The sequence below is a fragment of the Lepisma saccharinum genome, chromosome 8, assembly GCF_977018435.1.
Source record: "Lepisma saccharinum chromosome 8, izLepSacc3.1, whole genome shotgun sequence".
NCBI lineage: Eukaryota > Metazoa > Arthropoda > Insecta > Zygentoma > Lepismatidae > Lepisma > Lepisma saccharinum.
In genome coordinates, this window is record NC_139236.1 from 38,099,339 (window position 1) to 38,126,288 (window position 26,950).

General features: G+C 38.6%; 1 protein-coding gene across 1 annotated transcript in view; it reads left to right on the forward strand.

Annotated features, from left to right (window-relative positions):
* Positions 1-3,037: 3,037 nt before the first annotated feature.
* Positions 3,038-26,950, forward strand: part of Trhn (tryptophan hydroxylase) — a 307,044-nt gene continuing 283,131 nt past the window's right edge. Inside the window, exon 1 of the mRNA XM_083127788.1 lies at positions 3,038-3,108. Coding sequence (XP_082983914.1) covers positions 3,064-3,108 — 45 coding nt within the window. The 5' untranslated portion in view covers positions 3,038-3,063. The remainder of the gene's footprint in view (positions 3,109-26,950) is intronic.

Genomic DNA, 26,950 nt, shown 5'->3' on the forward strand with positions numbered 1-26,950 from the left:
CATAGCGGAAGAGAAGTGGAGAGAGGAGAGAGGAGAGAGGGGATCGAGTGGACAGAGCGAATCAGTGCACGCCGCTGGGAAGACTGGTAACTGAAGTGGGTTTCCTCCCTCCACGCAATCCCGTTCCTCTCACGTGTTCATCGCTGCTCAGATACTTGTCTTCGTTCACCTGCTCCAGAGATAAGTGGGACAGAGTGTAGTTCACATACATGAAGCAAGTAAAGAAACTTATCCCAGAATGAAAATTCCACATAGTTTTAAAACGTTTGTTTAAGCAATGAATGACTGGAAACGGATGACACATAATTCCCTTGCCAAAATCTAGTGGTCGAAATTTAATTTCAAGACATTTCATATCTATTCACCATATTCCAAGTTATAATGAACTATTTCGTAGATGTTCATGAAACCGTTATAAAATTACAAATAAAATATACGTATTCACAAGCTTAGATATACTAATACGAAGAAAGAAATTCATAGTTAAATTTCAAAAGCATGTGTATAATGTAATTCTAGAAGTACAAAGCTATATCTGAGTATTTAACTTCTTTTTTGCAGATGACGTTTACAATATTGAGGCGACAGAATAATTAGGAACTGTAGCTCCAAGAGAAACAAAGGGCGTAGTGTATTGATTTGAGTTCTTCAAAGCATTGCGGTCCCACGTTCGAACCTCCATACTAGATGTTCCTTAAAAAATATCCCTTCCATTAAACAAGAGCATGGTAACATTATTTATAATAGCAGTATATAGTGGCTACATTGTTCTGCATATGGAATTTATAAAAAAAATAAACAAATAAATGAATTGACACACGTTCAACGGGATATTTTTATATATAAGATCGTGAATTATAATACTCTAACGATAATTGTGTACTGCTTCCAAGACATTGACAAATATTAATGAAATAACTATTTATATGTGTGGCAATTCAGGACATGCTAATTTTACCCCTTTTCCCACTTCAGTTCAATGCAAGGATACATCCGCAAATATCGAATGAAAAGTTCTCACCATGTGCAATCCTCCATTAAATGTTTTCGCCGAGTCGTACTACCTTCGTTTTCTTTGTTACAAACAATACTTGTTTGCACGTTACATGCAGGAGAGTTACATCTACATTTCTCATTTGTCAGCTCCTTCTACCTGGCTTAAGGAGCGAAAGCTTGTAGGGTAGTGGCTACCGTTTAGGATTTTCAATCTGATGGACGTAGGTTCAATCCCTTCCGGTGGCAGAAAATTTTCGTAAGTTTTAGACATATCCCATTGTGTTCATTGTCCACGCCGTGTGAAACGGAATGATTCCGTTTGGAATTAACGATGGGGGGAGGGGAAATATTGAATTACAATATCTCCATTTCAACGAACCGAGAAGTGGAGAAAAATTGAATAAATATTAAAAATTACGTTCATTTTTTTAGTGGTGTAATCGCAGGTAAAATCGAAGATCTTACATGGAAGATTTTAACTTGCTCTGAACTCAGCCAAAAGGCATTTCGCACCGATCTAATATATTCTCCAATACATTTCAAACTGTTATTGAATGTTTCATGTCGATAATTTGACCAATGCATCCATTCTTGACGCTCAGAGGATATTTTTGCAACTACCTCTTCTCTCCAGTTCCTTCTCCTTTTTCTCTCCCCTCTTTCTGTTATGCTTTTATCTCATATCGTCTTCCCTACTTTTCTCGCATCTTATCTCCATCCCACTCTTCTCCACTCCTCTTATCTCCTTTCCTGTCTTAGATTTCCGACTCCACTGCACTATTCTCTCTTTTTCGTTCTTCTCCTTGTCTCTCCTTTACTCTACTTTCCACTTCCCTATTCTCGTCTCCTCCTCTCCTCTCGTCTCGTCTCGTTTTCCTCCTATTTTCTCTTCTTTGTTCTTTTTTCCTCATCTCTCCTAGAATCTTTTTCCATTCTCCTCACTACATCTCCTCTCCTCGTCAATCCTCTCTTTCTTCTCTCATCTACTTTTCCTCTTCTCCTTTCGCTTTCTCTTTCTCTTCTCCTTTGTAACCTTTAGTTTCCTCTCACCTCTTTTCCTTACTGTAGACTCATCAGCTATGAAATACAAGAAAACCAATTTCTTTCTTTCAGAAAGAATTTTGTCATTTGCGATATAATAGTGATATTTTTAATAATTTTATACAATAATACTTGTTTATATTTCTTTCGCGTATTTTATAAATATCTATTGTGCATGTGGCAACCCTGAAATTGAGCCTAACTCTGCACGCAACCCACCAACGGCTTGTGTAAATTGGGTTGCCTAGTTTAAAATGTCGTTGTCCTAAAATTTTTGAGAGACACTGTACAACATCCAATCGCAAAGATTTTTGATAAAGTACCAAATCTTAAAGATACTAAAATTTACATTATTGATAATGATAAAGAAAAAGTTTGATAATCTGAGCAGACCATGGGCGACCAAGGAAAACTTTCTGAAAAGGTAGGGGGAAGAGTTTCAAAATCGAATTGTTGTGTCTCTACGTAGGATGTAGTGACGTCATGTTTACGTGTCATCAGAAGAGAGCGGTAGAGAATGAGAGAAAGAAAGAGAAAGATACGAGAGATAGAAGAATAAATAATCCAGAGAGAGAAAGAGAGAGAGAGAGAGAGAGAGAGAGAAAGAAAAATGCAATAGAGAACAGAGCGAGAAAGGGGGGAAGAGGAATATACAGAAACAAGTGGAAAACGATAAAAGAAAGCTGAAGAAAGGGTAGTGAGACAGAGGGAAAGATAAGGTATTGAATTACAAAACCATGTCCTTATGTGTGTAAAATTAGTGTTCCGGCAGAAAATAATTAATCAACATTTCTGTCCTTCCGCCTGAATGCATCTTTTTAGTCTTATGCACAGATGCGCAACACCATGCCACATAACTCTGGAGAAATTCGGGAGCAGTACATTTAACAATTTTTCGTCTCACTTCCGCAACTGACCGGGATTTTTCTGCACGAATGACATTTTTGTTACACCCAGTACGTTTTATTCACAGGTACTGTCATGAGTGCATCCGGAAAAAGCCTAATTGGCCTGTGGCTGTATCGAATGGGGGAGGAGTGGTCCATGAAAGATGGGATGACCAAACACGAGGTAAGTGAATTGATTTTTTTTTGTAGAAATATGCGTTTTATAATAATACACATTAGATTTGATTTATTGAGTGAATTTAAAATTTTGGATGCGTCAGCACTAAGGCTATTTTGCATCCAACACAATTGTAATGACGGAGACTAAGATATTCTGAGTTGTATTAAAAGCCGAGGCTGTAAGGGGGCACTCAGCACAAACAAGGACAAAGCAGGACAACACACACACAGTCCTACAAAGATTTTACTGGCCGTACGTCCAGACGCCAGAGCCTCGTTAGTCTGCAAAATGCAGTCTAGGGTGTACTACGTGTAAGAGAGGTTGACAATTGGGTGTCAAATGTGGAAGATCACCCCTTGAACTTCTTCCTAGCTATAGTTCGATACAGGGTTCCCTCATTACGCAATTATTCATCTCCGCATCTCTTGTCTTTTCTTTGCAGAATGATTTCAGTTATTTACACAAAATTGTGAATGGCAAAATCCGCTGCAACACACTTCTTGAGGAATTCCACTTTAGAGTACCTATGCGCACAACTCGCAACACAAGATTATTTTATACAAAAAAAACCTAGGCTAGAAATTCAAAAAAGATCTATCTTTTACAGACTTGCCACACAATACAATGATCTCTCATCAAGAATCGATATATTTTCTTCCGAGTTTGCTTTCGATCTTCTATTAGAAGAAATGTTTGTAAATAATATCAAATAGTGCCATCTTTACTTATTTTTTGTTAATTTGCTATTCACTTTTGTGTTATTTTGTTATTTTTTAATATTTTTTTGCTTATTATTATTATCATTGCATTTTCATTGTTGACAATTTCAGTGTAAAATGGCCACCTGTGCTGTATCTGGAATTTTCTCAATAAATAAATAAATATACACATTAGAATACTGCATTGGACCACTTTCGCTCGCTCTCATTCGAGTCTCCCTCCCATCCAACGCTCAAGCGTATATAGTGGAATATTATTTTATTCTACGAAATATTAGTAGACACATAATATGTAGAATATTCGCTATATCGCCTATTTCACTTCCATATATCACTGTGTATTGGTAAAATAGATAGACTAACTACGGTACCTAGAGATGACTATATTCACATAAGTTTCAACTTCACGATCCATATTCGAGAGTCCACTGCCACAGACAAATTACGGTTATACTTGTACAATTTGGTTTCTATTGAGTATTGCAAGTTTTGCCTGCTCGAGCGAAGAAACTCTCAATTCCGTACGCTATCTAGCGTCGTCTGTGCAAACTATTTTGCGCTCGAGCGAAATCGTCTACATACAACACTGTAATACACCTAGAGATGTGCTAGAAGTAGAAACTCTCAACTGGGAGATACTTGGTTGAGTTTGGGGATAAGTGGGGGATATTTGCATGAGTAAACATGAAGACAATGCGGGCCTCCCCGATGGAGGAGTGCTAACGTCGTCGCTTTGTAATCAAAGGGTTCCGGGTTCGATACTCGGTGGAGGCACATGACACGGTGGTTCGGATCCCACTTTAAACTGTAGATCCAGTCCCGATTAGCCTTCCTGTGGATAAAGTGGAATTAAAACAACAAATAAATCAATGAAGACAATCCAATATGTGGGGATGCTGTTGCATATTATCCCAACCGATGGATACTTTATTATTTTTAAACTGAGGGGATATCCTCCCCCACGTTCACCACTTCGAGCACTACATATACAAGGTGGCATTAAAATGGCACCCGCGGATCAAGAAACGTAGAGAGGACATACAAACAACTTGTTTCCGAAGCATTTTAGTCGTTGGTGAGTCGTTTCGCCACTAAGAACGTTCAAAAATGTCAGTTTCATCGCCTGTATGCTGACAACCCAAACATAACATTTGATTGCAACTGTGACGTTATCCCCGGTTGAAGAAAAGAAATGTTTAATCCCTCTCAAGGGATGTTTTTATCCTCGCCAAACAAAATGGAACTGAAAGCATACAGTAGACCATTTCTTAGCTATGGAACAAACAAACACTACCGAAAATCATTCGGGAAAACATTTAATTAACCTATGAAACAACTACATCATACTTCGCGACTGAATCATTATTTTTTTTGTTTATTGTCGTCTGGTTTTACAAATAGCTTCCAGAGTAACGCCGTTGCTTTCTCCATTCTCAAATAAACTACGAAACCCTACCACCATGACAAGAAGAGTTGATTTCGTCAGCCTTTTACGTTGAAGGTACGTAGATCACATTTCTCGCCGCACGCTGTCATTGAGTTGAACGTGTAAAATATATTTGGTCAACTAATTCGATAGCTCTTTTTGAGTGTGGTTTTGGGTACAATACAAATATACTGTTGCTAAATTTTGTCTAAATGTTATCATGAGATTTAATGTCATAGCTACTTAGAACTGGAAGGCAATAGTAGTTTACTAACTGGTAAGAATAATGCTAAAATATTTTTGAAAGCAGCTAAAGAGATAGGTTTGAAAGTTAGCAAAGAGGAAACTAAATATTTGCTTACAGGCCGAAACCAAGTGTTAGGTAATAATCAAAATCTAATTATTGATAACAACTTGTTTGAACCAATTTCCAAATTCAAGTACTTAGGAGTAATACTTACATTCCTCGATTACTTTGACTTCCTATTATAAAGAGGACTGAATCAATACTTATTACTACGAAAAACAGAAATAGTACGTTCTACGTTAAATTAAAGTGAATGAATGAAAGAAAGACAAAGTTAATATGGTTGCCAAATTTCTTAGCTCTGCCAGGTTATTGAAATTTTCGGGAGGATTTTGCAATTTCCGGAGGGGATTCCCCTCCTCCACCGGACCACCCCATGAATTCGTCACTGATTTATTTTATTTCTTGTTTTCTCCATCTACCAATTCTCTTTGTTTCTTCCCTTCTCACTATACCCATCACTTGTTTTCTTCTGTTCCTCTGCCTTTTGTTTATTGTCCTTTCTCCCTCTGTCTCTCCGTTCCTTTATTTTTCATCCGTTATCTTTCTCTACTACTTCCTTCAAATATTTTTTTCTTTCTATCCCTTCAAACATTTACACTATGATCACACGAACATGTGTCATCAACACTTTTAAAATGTTGAATCCCCCAGTCCCCTAGAAAATTGACAACGCTCACTCATGCCTTTATTATTTGTGGAATGCCCTATTAACAAGTCTTCCTGTTCATCGAAATGTGGTGGAAATGTTGTTTCTTGTGTAAATTCTCTCTCACGTTTGTCTCCTTTTTTTTCCGTCTGAGTTACTGGTTTTTCATTTAAATTTTTCAGAGGTTTTCCTTGACTCCTCTCTCTCTCTCTCTCTCTCTCTCGCTCTTTCTGTCTGTCTGTGTGTGTGTGTGTGTAGTTCTCTGCGTTGGTCGAAATTCGATCTTGCCACCGACAGTCTTAGATAAAATCATGTAATGTTAGTTCTGTTGTAGGACGGTTTGGTTTAAAGTGGGATCGGAACCACTTGTGACTCCACCGGGTATCGAACCCTTGCGTTGTAGGACGGGACAGGACAGGAGTAATCATGGCGATTTTGGATTTTTCTTGAAGTTTCGGCAACATTAGTTGCGGCATGTATTATCTTATGCGACTTGCTGCATTGTAATTGTTTAATTTTTTAAAGTTAATCTAGACTCGGCATTTTATAAATCTCATTGACCGATGTTGCTGTTGGTTTGATTGATATGATGTGGCTGTCTCGCCTAAAATTTTATCCTTTCGCGTTGCATGTAGTCGAACAATGTTTCTTGGTCTAGTATATCGCGAATTTGCGTGTTTGGAACAAATCGATCGGCACCAGATATTATTATTAAATAATTTTTAACGAGGGCATTTTCAAATGCTTTTCCTCAATTACGCCCACCATAACAATGTACATTTTCATGTAATACTGAATACATGCTAACAATAGTGTAATTGCCTGGAAACAATCAATAGAGCAAGTAGAATATAATGGAATTTCTTCCTGTACGGATTGAACTCAACTGTTTATACCATTTAGTTAGTTTTTCCTAAAGTAATAGGAGAAGATATTATTAATTCCAAAAATGGATGGAATATAATTAAAGAGGTGAGTTGTTTGCCGCACCATTTCAAGGAGTATTTTCAATTACTAATATTGAAGGTAATTCACATGTATGTTTGCGCGGTGTATTACAATCAAGCATTCTTATGTACAGTATACTTGAGAACTTGATGCCAGAAATGTATTGTAACTTTTAGCGAGTACTAGTGCCCATTTGTACTGGCGCTTAGCAGAATATGATGGCATCCATATTGCCATTCATCTTCTGTAATTCTAGTTTTTACTTTTTTTATTGGTTAATTATGATTACATGTCTTGTGAATTCAATTATTCTGACAGAAGTACTATTCCCCTACACTGGTCACTGCTGTCGGATTTATACCTTTCTTTAGTTGGAAATGAAAGGTTATGGAAATTTCTTCGAATAAAATCCTTTTGGAGAATTACAACTAAACTTAATAACTGGTAATCCTGGATCGAGTTGAGTAATGCAGATCTGCTTGCAAATCTGTAACGGACAACCCTACCAAGATTAATCAACTGTTTGTTTGGTATTGCAATTAGGGATAGCCAGATCCGGATCCTGGCGGATCCGAATTCCGGATCCGGTTGGTTCCGGATCCGGATCCGCTGATCCGGAATTTTCAGATCCGGATCCGGATCCGGTACTTTCGGATCCGGATCCAGATCTTTCGGATCCGGATCCAGAACTTTGGGATCCGGATCCAAAACTTTGGGATCCGGATCCGGAACTTTGGGATCCGGATCCGGTACTTTTGGATCCGGATCCGGTACTTTTGGATCCGAATCCGGAAATTTCGGATCCGGATCCTATTTGCCATCTCACATGCGCTTCTTTGGAATGTATATATGCTTATAACATATTGTTACCTACTAATATACATATATATATAATATACATATATATATAATATACATACACATATATATAAAGTATATATAGTGTGTGTGTGCGCGTGAGCGATTTGTAATTAATTAATAAACTTACAAGGGAGGTTTAAGTCTCCACCTCCGATTTCCATGAAACTTGGCAGGTGTATAGAGCCCCCCCCCCCCTCAAATGTTAAGATGAGGAGAAATTGAAGTGGGGATCTGACCCCGAAACCACGTAAATATGGCATAAGAAGAAACAGGGGGCATAGGGCCTCTCTATACACCTGTCAAATTCCATGGGAATCGGAGGGGGACACAGGGGTCAGATGATCCCCACGTCAATTTGTCCTCATCTTGACATTTGAGGCGGGTTTTGCCCCCTAAAACAGTTTTTAGCCGAAACAAAAAAACACGTATTTCTTCCTTTGGGCCCCTCTATACACCTGCCAAGTTTCATGAAAATCGGAGGGGGACACAGAGGTCAGATCCTTACTTCAATTTGTCCTCATCTTGACATTTAAGGGGATTTTGCCCTCTAAAACAGTTTTTAGCTGAAACAAAAAAACACGTAATTCTTCCTTTGGGCCCCTCAATACACCTGCCACGTTTCACGGAAATCGGAGGGGAACACAGGGGTCAGATCTCCACTTCAATTTGTCCTCATCTTGACATTTGAGAGGAGGTTGCCTCCCAGAAAATTTTTTTTGTTGCCGAAACAAAAAAACACGTATTTCTTCATTTGGGCCCGTTTATACACACACCTGCCAAGTTTCATGGAAATCGGAGGGGGACACAGGGGTCAGATCCCAACTTCAATTTGTCCTCATCTTGACAATTGAGTGGGTTTCGCCCTGTAAAACCCTTTTTTTTTAGCTGAAACAAAAAAAACACGTATTTCTTCCTTTGGGCCCCTCTATACACCTGCCAAGTTTCATGAAAATCGGAGGGGGACACAGAGGTCAGATCCTTACTTCAATTTGTCCTCATCTTGACATTTAAGGGGATTTTGCCCCCTAAAACAGTTTTTAGCTGAAACAAAAAAACACGTAATTCTTCCTTTGGGCCCCTCAATACACCTGCCACGTTTCATGGAAATCGGAGGGGAACACAGGGGTCAGATCTCCACTTCAATTTGTCCTCATCTTGACATTTGAGAGGAGGTTGCCCCCCAGAACATTTTTTTTTTTTTTGCCGAAACAAAAAAACACGTATTTCTTCATTTGGGCCCGTTTATACACACACCTGCCAAGTTTCATGGAAATCGGAGGGGGACATAGGGGTCAGATCCCCACTTCAATTTGTCCTCATCTTGACAATTGAGTGGGTTTCGCCCTGTAAAACCCTTTTTTTTAGCTGAAACAAAAAAAAACACGTATTTCTTCCTTTGGGCCCCACTATACACCTGCCAAGTTTCATGGAAATCGGAGGGGGACACATAAGTCAAATGCCCACTTAAATTTGTCCTCATATTGACATTTGAGGGGGGGGTTGCCCCCTAAAACAGTTATTTAGCCGAAACAAAAAAAAACACGTATTTCTTCATTTGGGCCTGTTTATACACACACCTGCCAAGTATCATGGAAATCGAAGGGGGACACAGGGGTCAGATCCCCACTTCAATTTGTCCTCATCTTGACAATTTAGTGGGTTTCGCCCTGCAAAACCGTTTTTTAGCTGAAACAAAAAAAAAACACTTATTTCTTCCATTGGGCCCCACTATACACCTGCCAAGTTTTATAGAAATCGGAGGGACACAGGGGTCAGATCCTCACTTCAATTTGTCCTCATCCTGACATTTAAGTGGGTTTTGCCCCCTAAAACCGTTTTTTAGCTGAAACAAAAAAAAACACGTAATTCTTCCCTTGGGCCCCACTATACTGCCAAGTTTCATGGAAATCGGAGGGGGACACTTAGATAACTTCCCTTGTTAGTCTTACACTTTGTAATTATTTAACACTGCATATATTATAATGTTTTATTTTAATTTGTAAAACTGAAACTGTAGAACAATTGTATAATTTTTGTATAACATTTCTATCTTGTTATATGTGTTAAAGGTTTCATCCTGGAATGGAATGTCTCACATTTATGTGTGTTTTCATTTCCAATACATTCGAATGAATACATATTCGTTTCAATGGCATTTACAAAATCACCTCTGACATTTGTGCACGAGTGTGTTAGCCGATGCGTAGCAAAGTATTTTAGGAACAACACTTGAAAAAAATTCTTGTAGGACTAACGAAAAATTTCTTTGTAATCGAAGATCATAATACCTTTTAAGGTGTGGTAATATTATAATGGGATTGAGATACGAAACTCTCGGATCCGGATCCGAAATTTTCGGACCTGATCCGGATCCAGAACTTTCGGATCCGGATCCAGATCCGTAACTTTTGGATCCGGATCCGGATCCGTTTGGCCATCCCTAATTGCAATAACCTCGCTCGAAAGCATAGGTTTATGAGGAACTAGCCCAAGGCATGAGACGATTCTCCCGAAGGTAAGGGTAGTTCTCCCTACAGGGTTAACCTGTGATACAAGCCTTACGGCAACAGGATAACGAAAATACAGTTTCGTGTCTTTTATGCAGAAAAGTTGTTGACAAAATACCACACACATGAAGGTACCAGACTGGAGACGTTGAGCTTTGTTTGAAGCCGCGCATCTTCGCTCGCGCATAGCCTCAGTGGGTGGCAATATGGCGGAAATGCGCATTCTGATTTGAACCTGCAGCATGAACCATTGTTGCCAAACTGTTTTATATCACCAATATTAATTTTTTAGTTTGTTGTATTTGAATCCACTGCTCATTACAGTGCTTTCAGAGCTTCAGAACATTTATACGTGTTATATAAAAAAGTAATATACTCGAATCGTAACATTCAAATTATTCAGACAGTATATTACAAACCTTCGTGACGGAGTGGTTAGCACTGCACACTACGACGCTAGAGATCTGGGGTTCGAGTCCCGGACCGGGCAGGAGTGTTCTTTGAGTGTGTCCCTATAGCAATTTCATCACATCACTAATTCTCATCTTCGCGATTTGCCAAAAGTGCAAGAAAAGCGAAGTAAAGTAAACAAAATCAATAAACAATATAGAGATAGTATTTTGAAAAATCATTTTCGAGTGTATCATGATTTTTACAAGTTGCAGAGCAAGCTGAGAAAGGGGTTTAGAAACTGAAAATTAATGTGGGAGTAAGTCTAATTTTAGGAGAAGGTAATATACGCCTTTCAAAGTAACAAAGAAATAATGTGTGCGAAATTATGTATTGAAAAGTGGTTTCTGTAAGTCGCCAAATACACAAACATTTCGGCTTGAAGCCCTGGTCTTGTCCTGCGTATTTCCTTGCAAGTACTGTCGTGATTAGCTAAAATGGTAGCAAAACGATCGAGAATAGGAAAATACAAATAAAAATAGTTGTACAAGTGATCTCTCTCTTAACTATTGTGAACCTCGTTTCATATCATATTCACGCGCAGGAGGGAAAGAAAAGTACGGAAGCACGAAAGCGATGAAACGTAACAAACCGAACCTACTAAAAGACACAAGTTGTTACACCCGAGAGCATGTCGTTGTTGTGTTACATCGTACATACAAGTGACAAGTTTATGTAATTCACTAACACTTATAACCTGCATTTAGTATTAATATATTACATACAATTATGAATTGTGTGTTTAGTGAACGTAATTACACCAGGAAGTTAGTGTATTTTTAGTAAGATTTTATTATGGTAATTATATTGATATAAATCTATATCTTGGAGCAATATTGTTACTATTCAAATTGTCCAAAATAAAATGTGCACATCTGTGCATAAGTTGTTGGTGTTGTGAACATTGATATGGGATACTCGTGTTAGACATTATTCCCACCGAATTTTCAGATCAGTCATTAATGTTACTACATTAAGGAACATTGACATAAACTGCAAGATTCAAATCTCAAACCTTTATTACAATAAAACTGAAAGTAGGAATAACAATGTACAGTGTCTCTCAAAAGTTTTAGGACAACAACATTTTAAACTAGGCAACCCAATTTACACAAGCCGTTGGTGGGTTGCGTGCAGAGTTAGGCTCAATTTCAGGGTTGCCACATGCACAATAGATATTTATAAAATATGCGAAAGAAATATAAACAAGTATTATTGTATAAAATTATTAAAAATATCACTATTATATCGCAAATGACAAAATTCTTTCTGAAAGAAAAAATAGCTTTTCTAGTATTTCATCGCTGATGAGTTTACAGTAAGGAAAATAGGTGACAGGAAACGAAAGGTTACAAAGGAGAGGAGAAAGAGAAAGCGAAAGGAGAAGAGGAAAAGTGAAGGAGAGAAGAATGAGAGTATAGACGAGGAGAGGAGATGTAGTGAGGAGAATGGAAAAAGATTCGAGGAGAGATGAGGAAAAAAGAACAACTAAGATAAAAGAGAAGGAAAACGAGATGAGAGGAGAGGAGGAGACGAGAGGAGGAGACGAGAAGAGGGAAGTGAAGAGTAGAGTAAAGGAGAGAAAAGGAGAAGAACGAAAAAGAGAGAATAGTGTAGTGGAGTCGGAAATCTAAGACAGGAAAGGATATAAGAGGAGTGGAGAAGAGTGGGATGGAGATAAGATGGAAGAAAAGTAGGGAAGGCGATATGAGATAAAAGCATAACAGAAAGAATGGAGAGAAGAAGGAGAAGGAACTGGAGATAAGAGGTAGTTGCAGAAAATATCCTCTGAGCGTCAAGAATGGATGCTTTGATCAAATTATCGACATGAAACATTCAATAACATTTTGAAATGTATTGGAGAATATATTAGATCGGTGCGAAATGCCTTTTGGCTGAGTTCAGAGGAAGTTAAAATCTTCCATGTAAGATCTTTGATTTTACCTGCGATTACACCACTAAAATAATGAACGTAATTTTTAATATTTATAAGAATTATTCAATTCTTCTCCACTTCTCGGTTCGTTGAAATGGAGATTTTGTAATTCAATATTTCCCCTCCCCCATCGTTAATTCCAAACGGAATCATTCCGTTTCACACAGCGTGGACAATGAACACAATGGGATATGTCTAAAACTTATGAAAATTTTCTGCCACCGGAAGGGTTTGAACCTACGACCATCAGATTGACAATCCAGAACGATAGTCACTACCCTAGAAGCTTTCGCTCCTTAAGCCAGGTAGAAGGAGCTGACCAATGTGAAATGTAGATGTAACTCTCCTGCATGTAACGTGCAAACAAGTATTGTTTGTAACAAAGAAAACGAAGGTAGTACGACTCGGCCAAAACATTTAATGGAGATAGCACATGGTGAGAACTTTTTATTCGATATTTGCGGAGGTATCCTTGCATTGAACCCGAGTGGGAAAAGGGGTAAAATTAGCATGTGCTGAATTGCCACACATATGAATAGTTATTTCATTACTATTTTTCAATGTCTTGGAAGCAGTACACAATTATCGTTAGAGTATCATAATTCACGATCTTATATATAAAAATATCCCGTTGAACGTGTGTCAATTCATTTATTTGTTTATTTTTTTTATAAATTCCATATGCAGAACAATGTAGCCACTATATACTACTATTATAAATAATGTTACCATGCTCTTGTTTAATGGAAGGGATATTTCTTAAGGAACATCTAGTATGAGGACCGCAATGCTTTCAAGAACTCTAACCAATACACTACACCCTTTGTTTCTCTTGGAGCTACAGTTCCTAATTATTCTGTCGCCTCAATATTGTAAACGTCATCTGCAAAAAAGAAGTTAAATACTCAGATATAGCTCTGTACTTCTAGAATTACTTTATTCACATGCATTTGAAATTTAACTCTGAATTTCTTTCTTCGTGTTAGTATATCTAAGCTTGTGAATATATTTTATTTGTAATTTTATAACGGTTTCATGAACATCTACGAAATAATTCATTATAACTTGGAATATGGTGAATAGATATGAAATGTCTTGAAATTAATTTTCGACCACTAGATTTTGGCAAGGGAATTATGTGTGATCCATTTCCAGTCATTCATTGCTTAAACAAACGTTTTAAAACTATGTGGAATTTTCATTCTGGGATAAGTTTCTTTACTTGCTACATGTATGCGAACTACACTCTGTCCCACTTATCTCTGGAGCAGGTGAACGAAGACAAGTATCTGAGCAGCGATGAACACGTGAGAGGAACGGGATTGCGTGGAGGGAGGAAACCCACTTCAGTTACCAGCCTTCCCAGCAGCGTGCACTGATTCGCTCTGTCCACTCGATCCCCTCTCTCCTCTCTCCACTATGCGCGGCTTTGCTCCAGAGATGCTGGGACAGAATACAGTTAATTGTTTCTCAAAAGGTACCATCTATCTCTGTATGCCACACATTTAATTCTTACTCACATGGAAAAAAAATGTCAGTTTGTATTCAGGGGTAGTTTCACAGTTACATACTATTTTGGCCTTGATGGGAAGTTTAGTGTAAGTAGGCATTTTGTTTATAATTTTGAAATTGAGGTCGTCTAAGGTTGAAATCCTCATATTTAGGGCTTGAACTCGTCACCTAAGAGGTTGAAGATAGTCCTCTACTTTGTGCGTGACCTTCTTTATTTTTCTATTCATTATTCGTCCTCATCGTCACGATTAGCCAAAGGTAAAATAAGAAAAGTCCTCCTCCGTGACCGTGCGGTCTAAGAAGCTGTGCTTTGGACTCCGACTGCAGGACGGCATGGATTCGAGTCCACCTATGCTCACTCTCTAGGTTCTCGGCCTGTGTATGGGACCGATAGCAACCCACCATTGTGAAGAAATTGGGGAGCTACGAGTGTGTAGCGTAACCCGGTCTCGGAAATCACCTATGGGGCATGTTCCTGGGTAAACAAAAAATAATCGATCAGACAATTCGATTATCGAAGGCGATAAAATAACCTCCGATTGACCAAGTTGCCAATATAAATAAATGGAATACAGATTGTCTTCGAGCTTACATTGTTAAAAAGAAGCGGATACGCGTATTACTATTCCAATAATTATTCAATACGGTTTTTTGTTTGTCGGGAATTATCATTGCATGTTGAGCTGATGCCTACCTAGCCGCCTCTGATCGAAGCAAAGTGTTTTGCGATAAGAAGCGGCCTTGAATAGCGTGAGTGAATCACTTTGATCGCGAGCAAGCTAGACTACCAAGCTTGTCTGCCTTTGAAATCAAAGTCATTTGTTTCACGGTTTCCGAACGCGATTGCTATTGTAGAAGTATATATTCTCTCAAAAGAGCAAGAAAGGAAATTAGACCAAAGTTCTCCCGTCGTTTAAAACCAAATATTATCTATTAAACGAAAAGTTCACGATTGTCAATGAACGGTTTAACCTATCTAAGCATAAGGTGAATGTAAATACTAAATTTAATAGAAAGGTTCTCCAAAATTTCTCTTCCACTGTCTACGTAAGGTCAGTACCCAGGGGAGGGGCCATGTGGACCATGCTCCCCCCTCGAACCCTAAAATATTTAAATGCGAACCTAATAATGAATAAATACGAAAATTACATTGTCGATTTTTGAAATGTGTAAAAATTTCAATTTTGCTCTTGCATAAATGAATCTGTTTCTTGCGCAAAAGTCTTCAAGCTGCAATATTGGGTGGTTTTAGTTTTATAATCATTGATCCAAGGCTACCAGACATCCGATTGACCGATTTAGTCAGGACAGTGAGTTACTTTCAATCCCTGTCCCGACTTTTTCGAATAGTGATGCGAAAATGTCTCTTTATTATTGTTTTTTTGTTAACTCACAATTAGACATGATCTTTATTTTATGAATAATTCTAAGTACGCAACATTTAATTTATAAATATATTATTTTCTAAACATAGAATTATCATGACTTTTAATGGCGCTCGCACTATTTGAACTATTTTGTAATATCTGTCTGTCTGTCTCTCTCTCTCTCTCTCTCTCTCTCTCTGTCTATATATATATATATATATATATATATGTGTGTGTGTGTGTGTGTGTGTGTGTGTGTGTGTGTGTGTGTGTGTGTGTGTGTGTGTGTGTGTGTGTGTGTGTGTGGGTACGCAGATATATTCTTCTTAGGACCGGCGTATCTTTAAACACCTTTCTTAATGGGACCAAAAAAAATGTTGGGACTTTTTGCCGGTCCCAATAAGGAAAAGGCCATTGCGAGACTCCTGAGACCCCTTTCGACATGTACGCGAAGTATTTCGAAGGTACCAAAAAGTTCATATTTGTTGGATTAGTGTTTATGTGGCTGTGTTACACTCTGCCACCTGCTGGTGAAAGCTGGTACCTTCAAGGCTGTGTAAAACTGTGGTGTTTAATCGCATCCCTTGGTACCGTGAAGTGTGGGTGTGTAAAATCTTGGATCTATTTCGCATGTATTGGTACCGAACATCGCAGGGGGTTGAGAGGCAAGGAAAGGTTCGTTCGGCGGCCGCCGGGCTTCCCCGCTCGCCTGGCCGTCCTGTTGCTCCCGAGCTGTCAATGTTGCCAACTTAAAACTTTGGAACCAAATCTGTTCTTCTATTATACTTTATTCCTATACTCGAACAATACTCTACAAATGTGACTTTTGTATGTCCCATAACAAATTATCAGTTGGTTTTAATATAACACTAGTAAATGCACTATAAATGCATTTCTAAAGCACATTTTCTTCCATTGCCAAGAAACAAATAGCAGAGTTTTCAGACTTTATTGGTAACATCTCGTTACTTGTTTCGGTCATGCTGAAGAAAAATGAATTGATAACGAAAAAATAATAATATTTTTTTCAAAGAAATAAGAATGGAGATTTCTGTTCAAAAGTGACAACCGACGGGGCAATAAGGGGGGGGGGGGTTATATCGAAGTGACAAGTGACACAGGTACCTTGGTCTATATGCAAGTCTTCTCATATCCGCCAACAACAGACCAAGACGACATAATGCATAACATTCTTGGAACTTTCAGACCGAAGTGGAAGGCGACAAGTGACACGTATCGCTTTGAGACAATTGCAACACTAATGAATTCAACATTTCGAAACAAAGCAATGTGACAAGTTGCACGTCTCGCTTATTGCTTCCGTGTTGCACAGAATGGTCAGTTTTCTAAATATCGTGAATTATGTCGCATCGGTCTGGTGTTCGGGCTTTCGCATTTTAATGATTTCTGATAGACTAAAGTGGTCCGTGTGTCTTGTAACTTGTCACTTCGATTTGAACCTTAATTGTCGCTTGCCGCCGTTATGTGATACTTGTTCCCTGTAGCTTCGGTTTGAAGTCTCTCCGTAAGAAACCATTCAACGCGTGGGCACGACCCCAGACGGGAGAAACACGGCAACGCTCATTGCGAGAAACACGTAAGCGACACATGATGTTTGTCGTGTCGCATTGGTTCGAAAACGACGCACGGGTCCCGGGTTCGAATCCTGGCCTGGGCATAGATGTTTGTGAGTGTTTATTCATCAATTTCATCATGTCATCAGTCATCCCCATCTTCGCAAATTAGTCAAAAGTGGCATAAAAAGCGAAGTAAAATATAGCAAAATAGCATTGGTTCGAATGTTTCATTTCTATTTAACAGTGTGTACAAACTAAGGGGTTCATACCGAAGTAACAAGCAACACGCACCTCTTAAGAACATAAGTAAGCATACCAGAAGACGCCACCAGATTAGAAAGACGCAATGCGACTCGACATGTGCACCTTGTCATGTCACTTCGAAACGTCACATATACTTTTGAGTGTTTGTTTCCAAGTTATATGCTTCGCTTCTCACTTTGGTCTGGAAGCTCCCTAAACTCTTACAGGATTCGAACACAGAATCCACATTGTAGAGACGGAGACAAGTGTTCATACGTCTAAAAGCTAAGTGCTTGGTCTGAGTCCTTAACTTCAATGTAGTTCTTTTTCTAAGGACCGTGTTTGGAAACACTGTTGCTTTATGCGATTCACCTCTGCGGCCACTGCGCCGTGCATGAGTTTTTTTGCTACGTTGCCACACCTTTTGTCGTCTTCACTTCCCGCCCTCTCTGCTTAAAGTGCGACTTGAAAAGTTGATAATCTCCACACCTGACAACGTCGCGGGAGAACACAAGTACGCTCCCCTCTTGCAGAAAAGGATCAACGCGACTTGCTAAGCTGCCTGTTATCTCGTTCATCTATCTCTAAATTGCGTATCAGCTTCACAAAGTAGGAAACCCATTATTTCGTATGTTGAAGTTGATAGAATTCCATTTAAGTTACATTCTGTGTCATGCTCTTGTTGTCGTGTTGTTTATGTGCGTGTATTCAAGAGAAAATATAAATAGATAACATACAAATTCTTACACAGGGATATTCGGTTTATTATATGCGTATTATCCTTAATGCACATTCTTACTTACATAAAACAACAGAGAGGACACTGAAATAAGGGTATCTTTGCTAATGTTCTACAACAGACAACTTTGGGGAAAGGGGAAAACCTCGAGTACAAATCATTGATTTTATTTCTTTATGATAAATAATGCCTGGAAACTACACATGTACTTACCATCTACGATCATAAAGAAAATATTAATTCCATTTATTTTAAAATGACAAGGTAAAAAAAAACTATATAAATACTCTTCCCGTTTCTAAACGTGAATAATATGTAGATGTTTATTTGATTGAGATTAAAATAAATTATGTAATAAAATATAGGTCCAACAAAAAATTCAGTTTTAGTAAAAGGAAGCGTGTTCATTTCCTTAGTGTGGCTTTATTGAGACAATATTTACGAAGTTACACAAGCAAGTGTACTTAGGGGAACAGCGAAGCCCTAGGCAGAGGTTATGCCATTAAAATGTGTGTGGGCGAGTGCTACAAAAGGTAAAGTTCTTTCTTGTGCATCTTACGGTGCTACCTTTCAAGCAGAAGATATGGCTCCACACATTCTCGATCACGGCCGTACTGCGGGTGATATTATCAACAGCACGCTCCGTTGAAGGCATAGTAAAAAATGAAAGCTATGTAGTTAAACTTCCCCTTAAAACGGTATATGCGGTGGAGCCATATATTGGTTCGGAACCCACTTTAAACTGTGGGTCCAGTCCCGATTAGCCTAACTGTGCATAAAGTGGGATTAAAACACCAAATCAATCGATCAATCAATCAATGCGTATATGTTCTCATTCAGTAAATTCGACTCTATTGTAGCTGCCGGCCCTCATGGCGGAGTGGTTCGCACATCGCGCTACGTCACCAGGGGTACCGGGTTGGAATCCCGGCCTGAGCGTGGATGCTTGTGAGTGCCCATTCATCAATTTCATCATATCATCACTCATCCCCATTTTCGCAAATTAGCCAAAAGTGGCACAAAAAGCGAAGTAAAATAAAGCAAATCAATCGATCAATCTATTGCAGCTGACCTTCGTGGCGGAAAGGTTAGCGCAGCGCATTACGACGCTACTTGGGTGTTCCTTTGTGGGCGTTCTTCATCAATTTCATCGTATCATTACTCATCCCATCGTTTCGTCTGGACAAAAGGGAAAGAAAAGCGACGCTAAATAATAATATTCAAATCAAATCAACTGTATTGTATTCATTTTTTTTTACCTTCCGGTCTGCATGAAGGAGTAGCTACGAAGCCAGAAGCCCTAATTTAGAATCCTGAGTAAGGCACAGATATACCATTGTGTTCGTTCTTTCATTTATTTCTGCATTCCACCATTAATGCTCATTAACGATTAACCGAAGAAAATCAATTCAGATTAACGTTAAAGGCTATACGTTGCATTTTTCTGTCGCTTCATCAAAGTTTACCATTTCACTATACTAGGGTATAATTTTAGTTAAGCAACGTAAGGAATATTTACATTCGAGGCAATCCAAGGCATGGGAAGGGATAATAAATTCAAAATACCGTCTTTCGAAGCGTCACATATATTTTATGCAGTTGTGTTTGTACGTTGAGCATTTTATTGTTAGTTGATTTAGTTTATTTAACGTCGCATTTCTACCATTTCTGGCTAATTGCGAGGATGCAAATGAATGTTAGAAATGGATGAAGGGACAAACATATAACGCAAACCCCACAGAGGATTATACTGATTGTGAATCCAAGCGCTAGAACCTCCTTCTTCTGCACAATGCAGTCGAGGTTGTACTACGTGGAAGAGAGGTTGACATGTGGATGTATTCAACATTTTATTGTATTATAATTGTCAGATATACAATGTTACACTGTATCTAGGAAACTGTAATATATCAAGAGACAGCCACTCGGGATCACAGGATCATAAAATATTCTGACAGCACTAAACTTAACTCTCCTAAGCAACTAGCATGTTTAATTTTTACAATTAGAATTCTAATCAGTGGCGACGATTAGGGGGAGCGAGGGAGGCTGTTGTCCCCTTATTTATGCCACTTTTGCCCTCACACTATGCTAAATCTTATGCACCAAAGTAAACTGTCCTTGCCCCCCCCCCCCAGTTTTGGAACCCAATCGCCGCCACTGATTCTGACAATTCTACGTTGTTAGGTTAGGAGAGGAGATTTAGGGCTCTTAGCAACCAATTTTCGCTTCGTGTGCACGTCGCATTGCACCACGTTTTGCGCTCTCTTGTCACTGATGTGTGCCGTATTCTATGACATTCTGATATTGTCCTCGGATTTCTTACAACTTTTCTTTCAATCCTCGATTTTTATTGCATACAACAATGTGTACAATATTCACGATGACAACTTGCCTACTGCTGCATTTGCAAACTGGAAGTAACAAAATGCAACTAATTTTTACTGCTGTAATCTAATTTTGTATTGGTATAATTACTTTCCCTTGCTCATCCCTACTCTTCACGGCCTCTTGTCCGGACTTCGAGGCGCCAAGCATTCCTCTCATGCTTGTTTCCCTCTGAAGTTCAAATGCTATGGAAGAATAAAGCTTTGAATTCAAAGCATTTAGAAGGAAAACGTTTAAGTAAAATTTGTATTTTATTCTAACGATATTAATATAAATAAATAAACTACATAAACATGTGTAGAATAAGTTAATTATTTTAGATAAACAAGTTACTTTTCCTGGATATTCAGGTAAAGAACAAAAGAGTTGTTGCAAGTCACTACCGTCAACATATTATGCGCCGCTCAGTGTTGTGTTTTCTACCCTATGGCTACACCGAACAACCGATTGGGAATTTTAGGTTTAAAATGAAAGCCTTAACCTCCAAAAGTATCATATTAATATGAATTAATCTTAGAAAATGAATAAAACTCTTCAACGAAGTTTTAAACTATATAATTGTAGTTCTAAAAACCTACCGATTAAATTCTATTCTTACACAAATATCCATACTTTGAAACATATTTTTATAGAAAGAAATCACGGCTTTTCAACAACACTTTTAATGTCAGTTAAAATATAATGATATTTTCAATCACTTATTGACGCATAGTCGTAACGTAATTTCCTGAGAAATATGGTGTGAAAAGATTAATTCCCCCACTTCTAAAGGTTCGACACTGTGGAAGAGTGCGTTGAGTGACCGTACACTCCGAGTTCGAGTCCCGTCAGCCTGGACGAGACTGTTTTGTGAGTGTCTCTTCATCCATTTAACATAATCATGATCCATCGTCGTGAATAGTCAAAAGTGGAAGAAAAGCGACGTAAAATAAATATGAAATACTGGCCTGGAAGACGACAAAGCTTCGTATTGTCCATAAACTCCACAAATGAAACTCGCTGTCCATCACCCCTTCCCCCACTTCCCTTTTAAACAGGGGATCATTTGGTGGGGTTATAACTGTACAAATATAAGACATAAAATAGAAGAAAGTTGGTTTCAGCGGTGACCAGTTGCACAGCAGCAGCTCCCTCAATGCAGGGAAGGGGGAGGCTAGGGACCTGGAAATGTTTTCTATGCCTTCAAATATTGGATAACTTCAGATACATATTTTTTTACGCTAACAAACCAGTCTAAATTGTCCGTTTTAACCCTAAATTGAGTGAAGTAAATTTCCTCGGTCGGTTCACAATGAGAGCTTTCCTTCATATTGAGTATATATGTTCTAAAATTATACTTTCGACAGAAGCAAAAGTTTAATGGTGTGTAAAGGGTGTGTCGAATTGTGTTGTTCTCTTTGGCGTAGAATTCTCAAGCTACGGCTCTATGAATGCACACATTTTAAACAATGTTCACTGTACAACTTCCCTAACTGAATGTAATGTATTCGCTATATGTTATACGTCTAATAATAATAATAATGAATGCATGTTAACTGAATCAAGTCTTTCTCGGTATTAAGTGCCTTCGATCCCCAATAAATCTTAAATATCAATCTTTATGTGTGAGACGAAAACAAAAAATGCAGCTTTTTATGTGTTTTTCAAACTATGCTCACTTCGACATTCTGTAATTAAAAAACTTGTGGTCCAATCGTGACGAAATTTAAATACGTATCTCTACTGGTTAATTTTTATTTGGAGTTCAAACTCGAGTCTCCATAATGTTTAATTTTTTCCGTTGCCATTTTTTCCTTTGCCATTTTTACCTAAATTCAAGCAATTGGATCTCCGACGCTGTGCTTCTTGCTTGAGTGCGAGGGGACGTCAAGGGAGGGGAGGGGGTTGGTGACGCCGTTCTTGGCTGATTCAAGGGTTGCCGCTTGAAAGTATGGAAAGAAGGGAGACAGACTATGCCATTCCTGTTTTCTCTGCTTTCAGGGCATATGGCCCTAGAGCGAATGATTGTCTACAGTCGAATTTAGGTAAAAATGGCAAAGGAAAAAATGGCAACGGAAAAAATGGCAAAGTGAAAATGGCAAGCGGAAAAAATGGCAACGGTAAAAATGGCAACGGTAGAAATGGCAAGAATAAAAATGGCAAATACAATATAGGCTACCTATTACGATTTTACGTGAAAATTGAGAAATTGTGTGTCTTGCATTTCACAATTTGAAATTAAAATTTAATATAATTTAATGTCTTTTAACATTAAGTTGTCTTTGAATGGAAACATTTTATTTGATGTTTGCAAAAATAATGCCGTTTATTTCTTTTGGCAGGAGTTACTGCCGCTATAGGATCACATACTAATAAAAGTTAGTAACCTTTTTAAATAATTTGAAACATGTGTGATTGATGTAACTTAAGAGGAGTGAGCAGTGAATGGGTTTTCATCTTGACTGAAAACAAGTTTACGCTTTGCGCGCACCTGCTGACCAGTCACACATGTTTGTTACTAGTAGGACTTCAAGTCAGCCCTTATCTAACCCCCTCGCACTAAGAGGGACGAACTTGTTTACTTTTTTAAAATGAAAATTGTTAAATCTTGGAAAGCTGGAGATAAGCTCTTCTTTCTACAACAGTCTGATCTGAAGAATGTTGTAAGGAACAATTTCAAGTGTCGAGGAATTCTAAAAACAAAATTATTGAAACAAAATCCTGTGTGTTCCTATGACCATAATCATTCGTCTGAATATGATGCTGTGAAGGTTTAAGAAATTCAAAATATTAACCCTCCCTTCATATGAAATGTCATTATATGCGAGAAAAAATATTGCGCTACGAAGTTCAATAGAATATACATTTAACACCCGAAATAATGAGCTTCTAAAGCCATACTTCACAACACGTTGACTGCCATGGGACCCAAAAGTGGGTCTCAAGTATCGTCATTCATGAAGCCGTGAAACCCACTTGTGTGTCTCACCTCAGCAATTGCTTCAGGCCGCGATACGCCTATATGGGTTTCACTTGTCATTTGCTAACATGATCAAAGATATTGTTTTGGCTCCAGAATGTTACACTATACTCGTAGCCTGGCCCTAGATAGCAACAGGCGATTGCAACAATGGCGTACAAATGGCCGTAACATTGTAGTAATAAGCCTATTGTACGGACGCGATAAGAAGCGGCGTGCAATCAGAACGCAGAACGGCAGAACGTGACCAAATTCTGTCTCCTCGTTGGCTGCCATGTGGCTGGGGGGTTTCTACGTTGCCACGTTCGCACAAACACACGGACAGGCTAGTCAGCTGTTGGCAAGCTCGGGCATTCTGGCAAGTATGAAACATTTTATCTTCCTGCTCTACACATCAACCGAAAACCTTCACTGAAAGAACCTTTGTTGTGTTTTTATTATGGTACATTGCAAGCATCAGCTACCGGCATTTTTTTACTTATGTTGTATCGTATCACAATTACTAACAAAAGAAAATGCGTCTTCTGTTATGAACAACACTGTGGCCAGGGACGTCGTTAGGGGGGGGGGGCACGCGGGGGCACTAGCCCCGGGCAAACGTTCACGTGGCCCCGGGAAACTGCTCAGTATTTGTTGGAAATTTTACTTTGATGACAAATATTGCAAAATAATTCTTCAGTAAATTTTGCTTGTAGCTTGAAACACTTCTTATATTTTCATTAACACGAACCCAAGCAAGGCATTTCTTTCTTATTTCAATGTTTCTTGCTTGTTGAACACAAACAGATGTATTAGCAGATAGCAGAGGATGCATTTAATGGTTTTATGGTCCGCTCCGATCAGGGAAGTCTGACACCTAATGAAAATTCACTTTACCTCCCTGCTGCACACCAGATCCAGGATCCCCCAAAACCCGCACTTTCTCTTCATCTGGCCCTGCACTGGGACCATGGGCGCCGAAAGAACGACACAAACAGGAAGATTTAGCTGCGGGTGGCTAGAACTTTCTGGGTTTATAATTTTATGGTGCAGAAAAGATATTCCCATGCGTTTCAAATTCCAAGAACAGAATTCTATTGCTTGTCACTTTTCGGTGCGGGAATGAATGACATTGCAGTTCTTCTCAAATGCACTCAACCCTCCTGCTAATGACCTGCCTTCAAAGGAGGAAAAGGCCATTTTCTGAAAATCCAGAGAAACATCGAAGCGGTCGGTTCATCTGTTGGTTTGATGGACAATTGATATCTGTAAGATAGTTTGAAGTAGGGTTTGTGGTCTGATCGGTGGTTAACTTCTGTAAACGCGAGAAGATAGAATCACTAAGTGTTTGTGATCTCGTTTTCCTACATCGCGAGTGAAATGTCGAATGATAAGCTGCCAGATTGTCTTCCTCTGGAAACAATGGATCAGGATCGACTGATCGACCAAATGTCTAACATATTGACGTTCTAAAAGAATCTGACTACCACACAAGACCCTGGGTTCGACTTCCAGGGTGGTTGATCTCATGTATAATGAAGAATAAACCACGTTTCAATTAAGGAAAGAAACTAGGTATGTAGCAATTTTATTTACAGCCGTCTGCATGCTTTATAAGTATTATGTTACAAAATTTGTATATCTTTCTGACTTTCTGTGATTTTCTGTGAGAAAATTAAAGGAAGAAGAAGAAATTAAGACTATATTCAGTGTGATTGAACGTGTAGATTGCATTTCGTGCAATATTTTATGGAAGAAGCACTTCTGTTGTTGTATGTTCTTTTGACGATGTATGAACAAGAAACAGAAAATATGCGTGCAACACTGGACGAGCTTGATAGTTCAAGTGATTGAAGTTCGTTATTTGAAGAAACGAAGTCATTTACAAAAAAAAAAGTGAGACACAGAAATGGGTCTCATGGCCTTCTGATCAAAATTCTCTTCTCCAGGCCACGATACCCAAAACTGGGTCTCAAATTTAAATTGAATTTTCAACGGTTTTTTGGATTGTTTTGAAATTTCTTGTGCTTCACAGATCTAATGACACCAACTTGATCCATTTTCACATTTTTTTTTTTACATGGCCCCACGATGTCATTCAGACAATCTGGCCTTGGCAGTCAACGTTTAACATTAGTTCAAGAGGAACCCGAACATATGGCAATTAAAATATTCAATAACCTACCAAATGATATTAAAGCAGCAAATATGACAAGTTTCAAAAACAAATTAAAAAAAAAAACCTATTAGTTAATAACGAATATTATAGAGTAAATTGTAAATTATAGAAATTTTGTAACTATATTTTTTATCTGAACTGTACTGAACCCTCCAAATACCAATGTATATGGTTTATATGGAGTAATGCAATTCAAATTCAAACATCCTACAGAGTAAAGACTGTAGGCTTTATTCTGGAAGCTAATCAGGTGCATCCAGCAAGAAAATGAAGCCGTGAAAGCGATCATTCTGCACCTGAGAGAGGACAACTGCCAAAGAAGAAAACTTGCCATTTTCACTTTGGCCATTTTTGCCGTTTGCCATTTTTACCTTTGCCATTTTTTCCGTTTGCCATTTTTTCCGTTGCCATTTTTTCCGTTGCCATTTTTTCCTTTGCCATTTTTACCGGACACCTTTGAAATGTATGCTACTTTTCGAAGAATTCAATTGCCACTTTTTGCACAGAAAGGCTATTCGAGACTGAACCTACAGTCTAAAGTGGAATCCGTACCACTGTACACGTGTCCCCACCGGTATCAAACCCACGACCCCTTGACGCTATCGTTTTCGAAGACTACAGCAAAACGTCCTTTTTCTATATACAGTCAACGGGAAACATTATAGCAGGCAAAATATCCATAGTTTTTCCATTATTTACTTTCCCAGGCAGGGCTTTTTTTAAGAAGCTGTATTATTATTATTTTTATATATTATTTGAAGTAGGGTTACACTTAAGCCTACAGTATTTTTACACGGGAAATCACATTGAGGAACACAGAATTAATTAACATAATGATTAGCAATTTGTCTATTTTTACATTTGCCTTCGATTGTGCGCACAACACAGGAATTCTCCATTTATCGCAAGTTACACAGGAAGAGCGAGAGAAACCTGCGAAGTGCTTCTACAGATAACATCTAAAGTGGTTTCCCCCCATCCCTTGTCTGCGAGGGCGAGGGACTTAGTGGGCATGGTTGCCACTGCCTCAGAAACACATGCAGGTCGTGTGGGAAGAGAGAGAACTAAGAACGCCCCCTCCCGTGTTCTCTCTGCATTG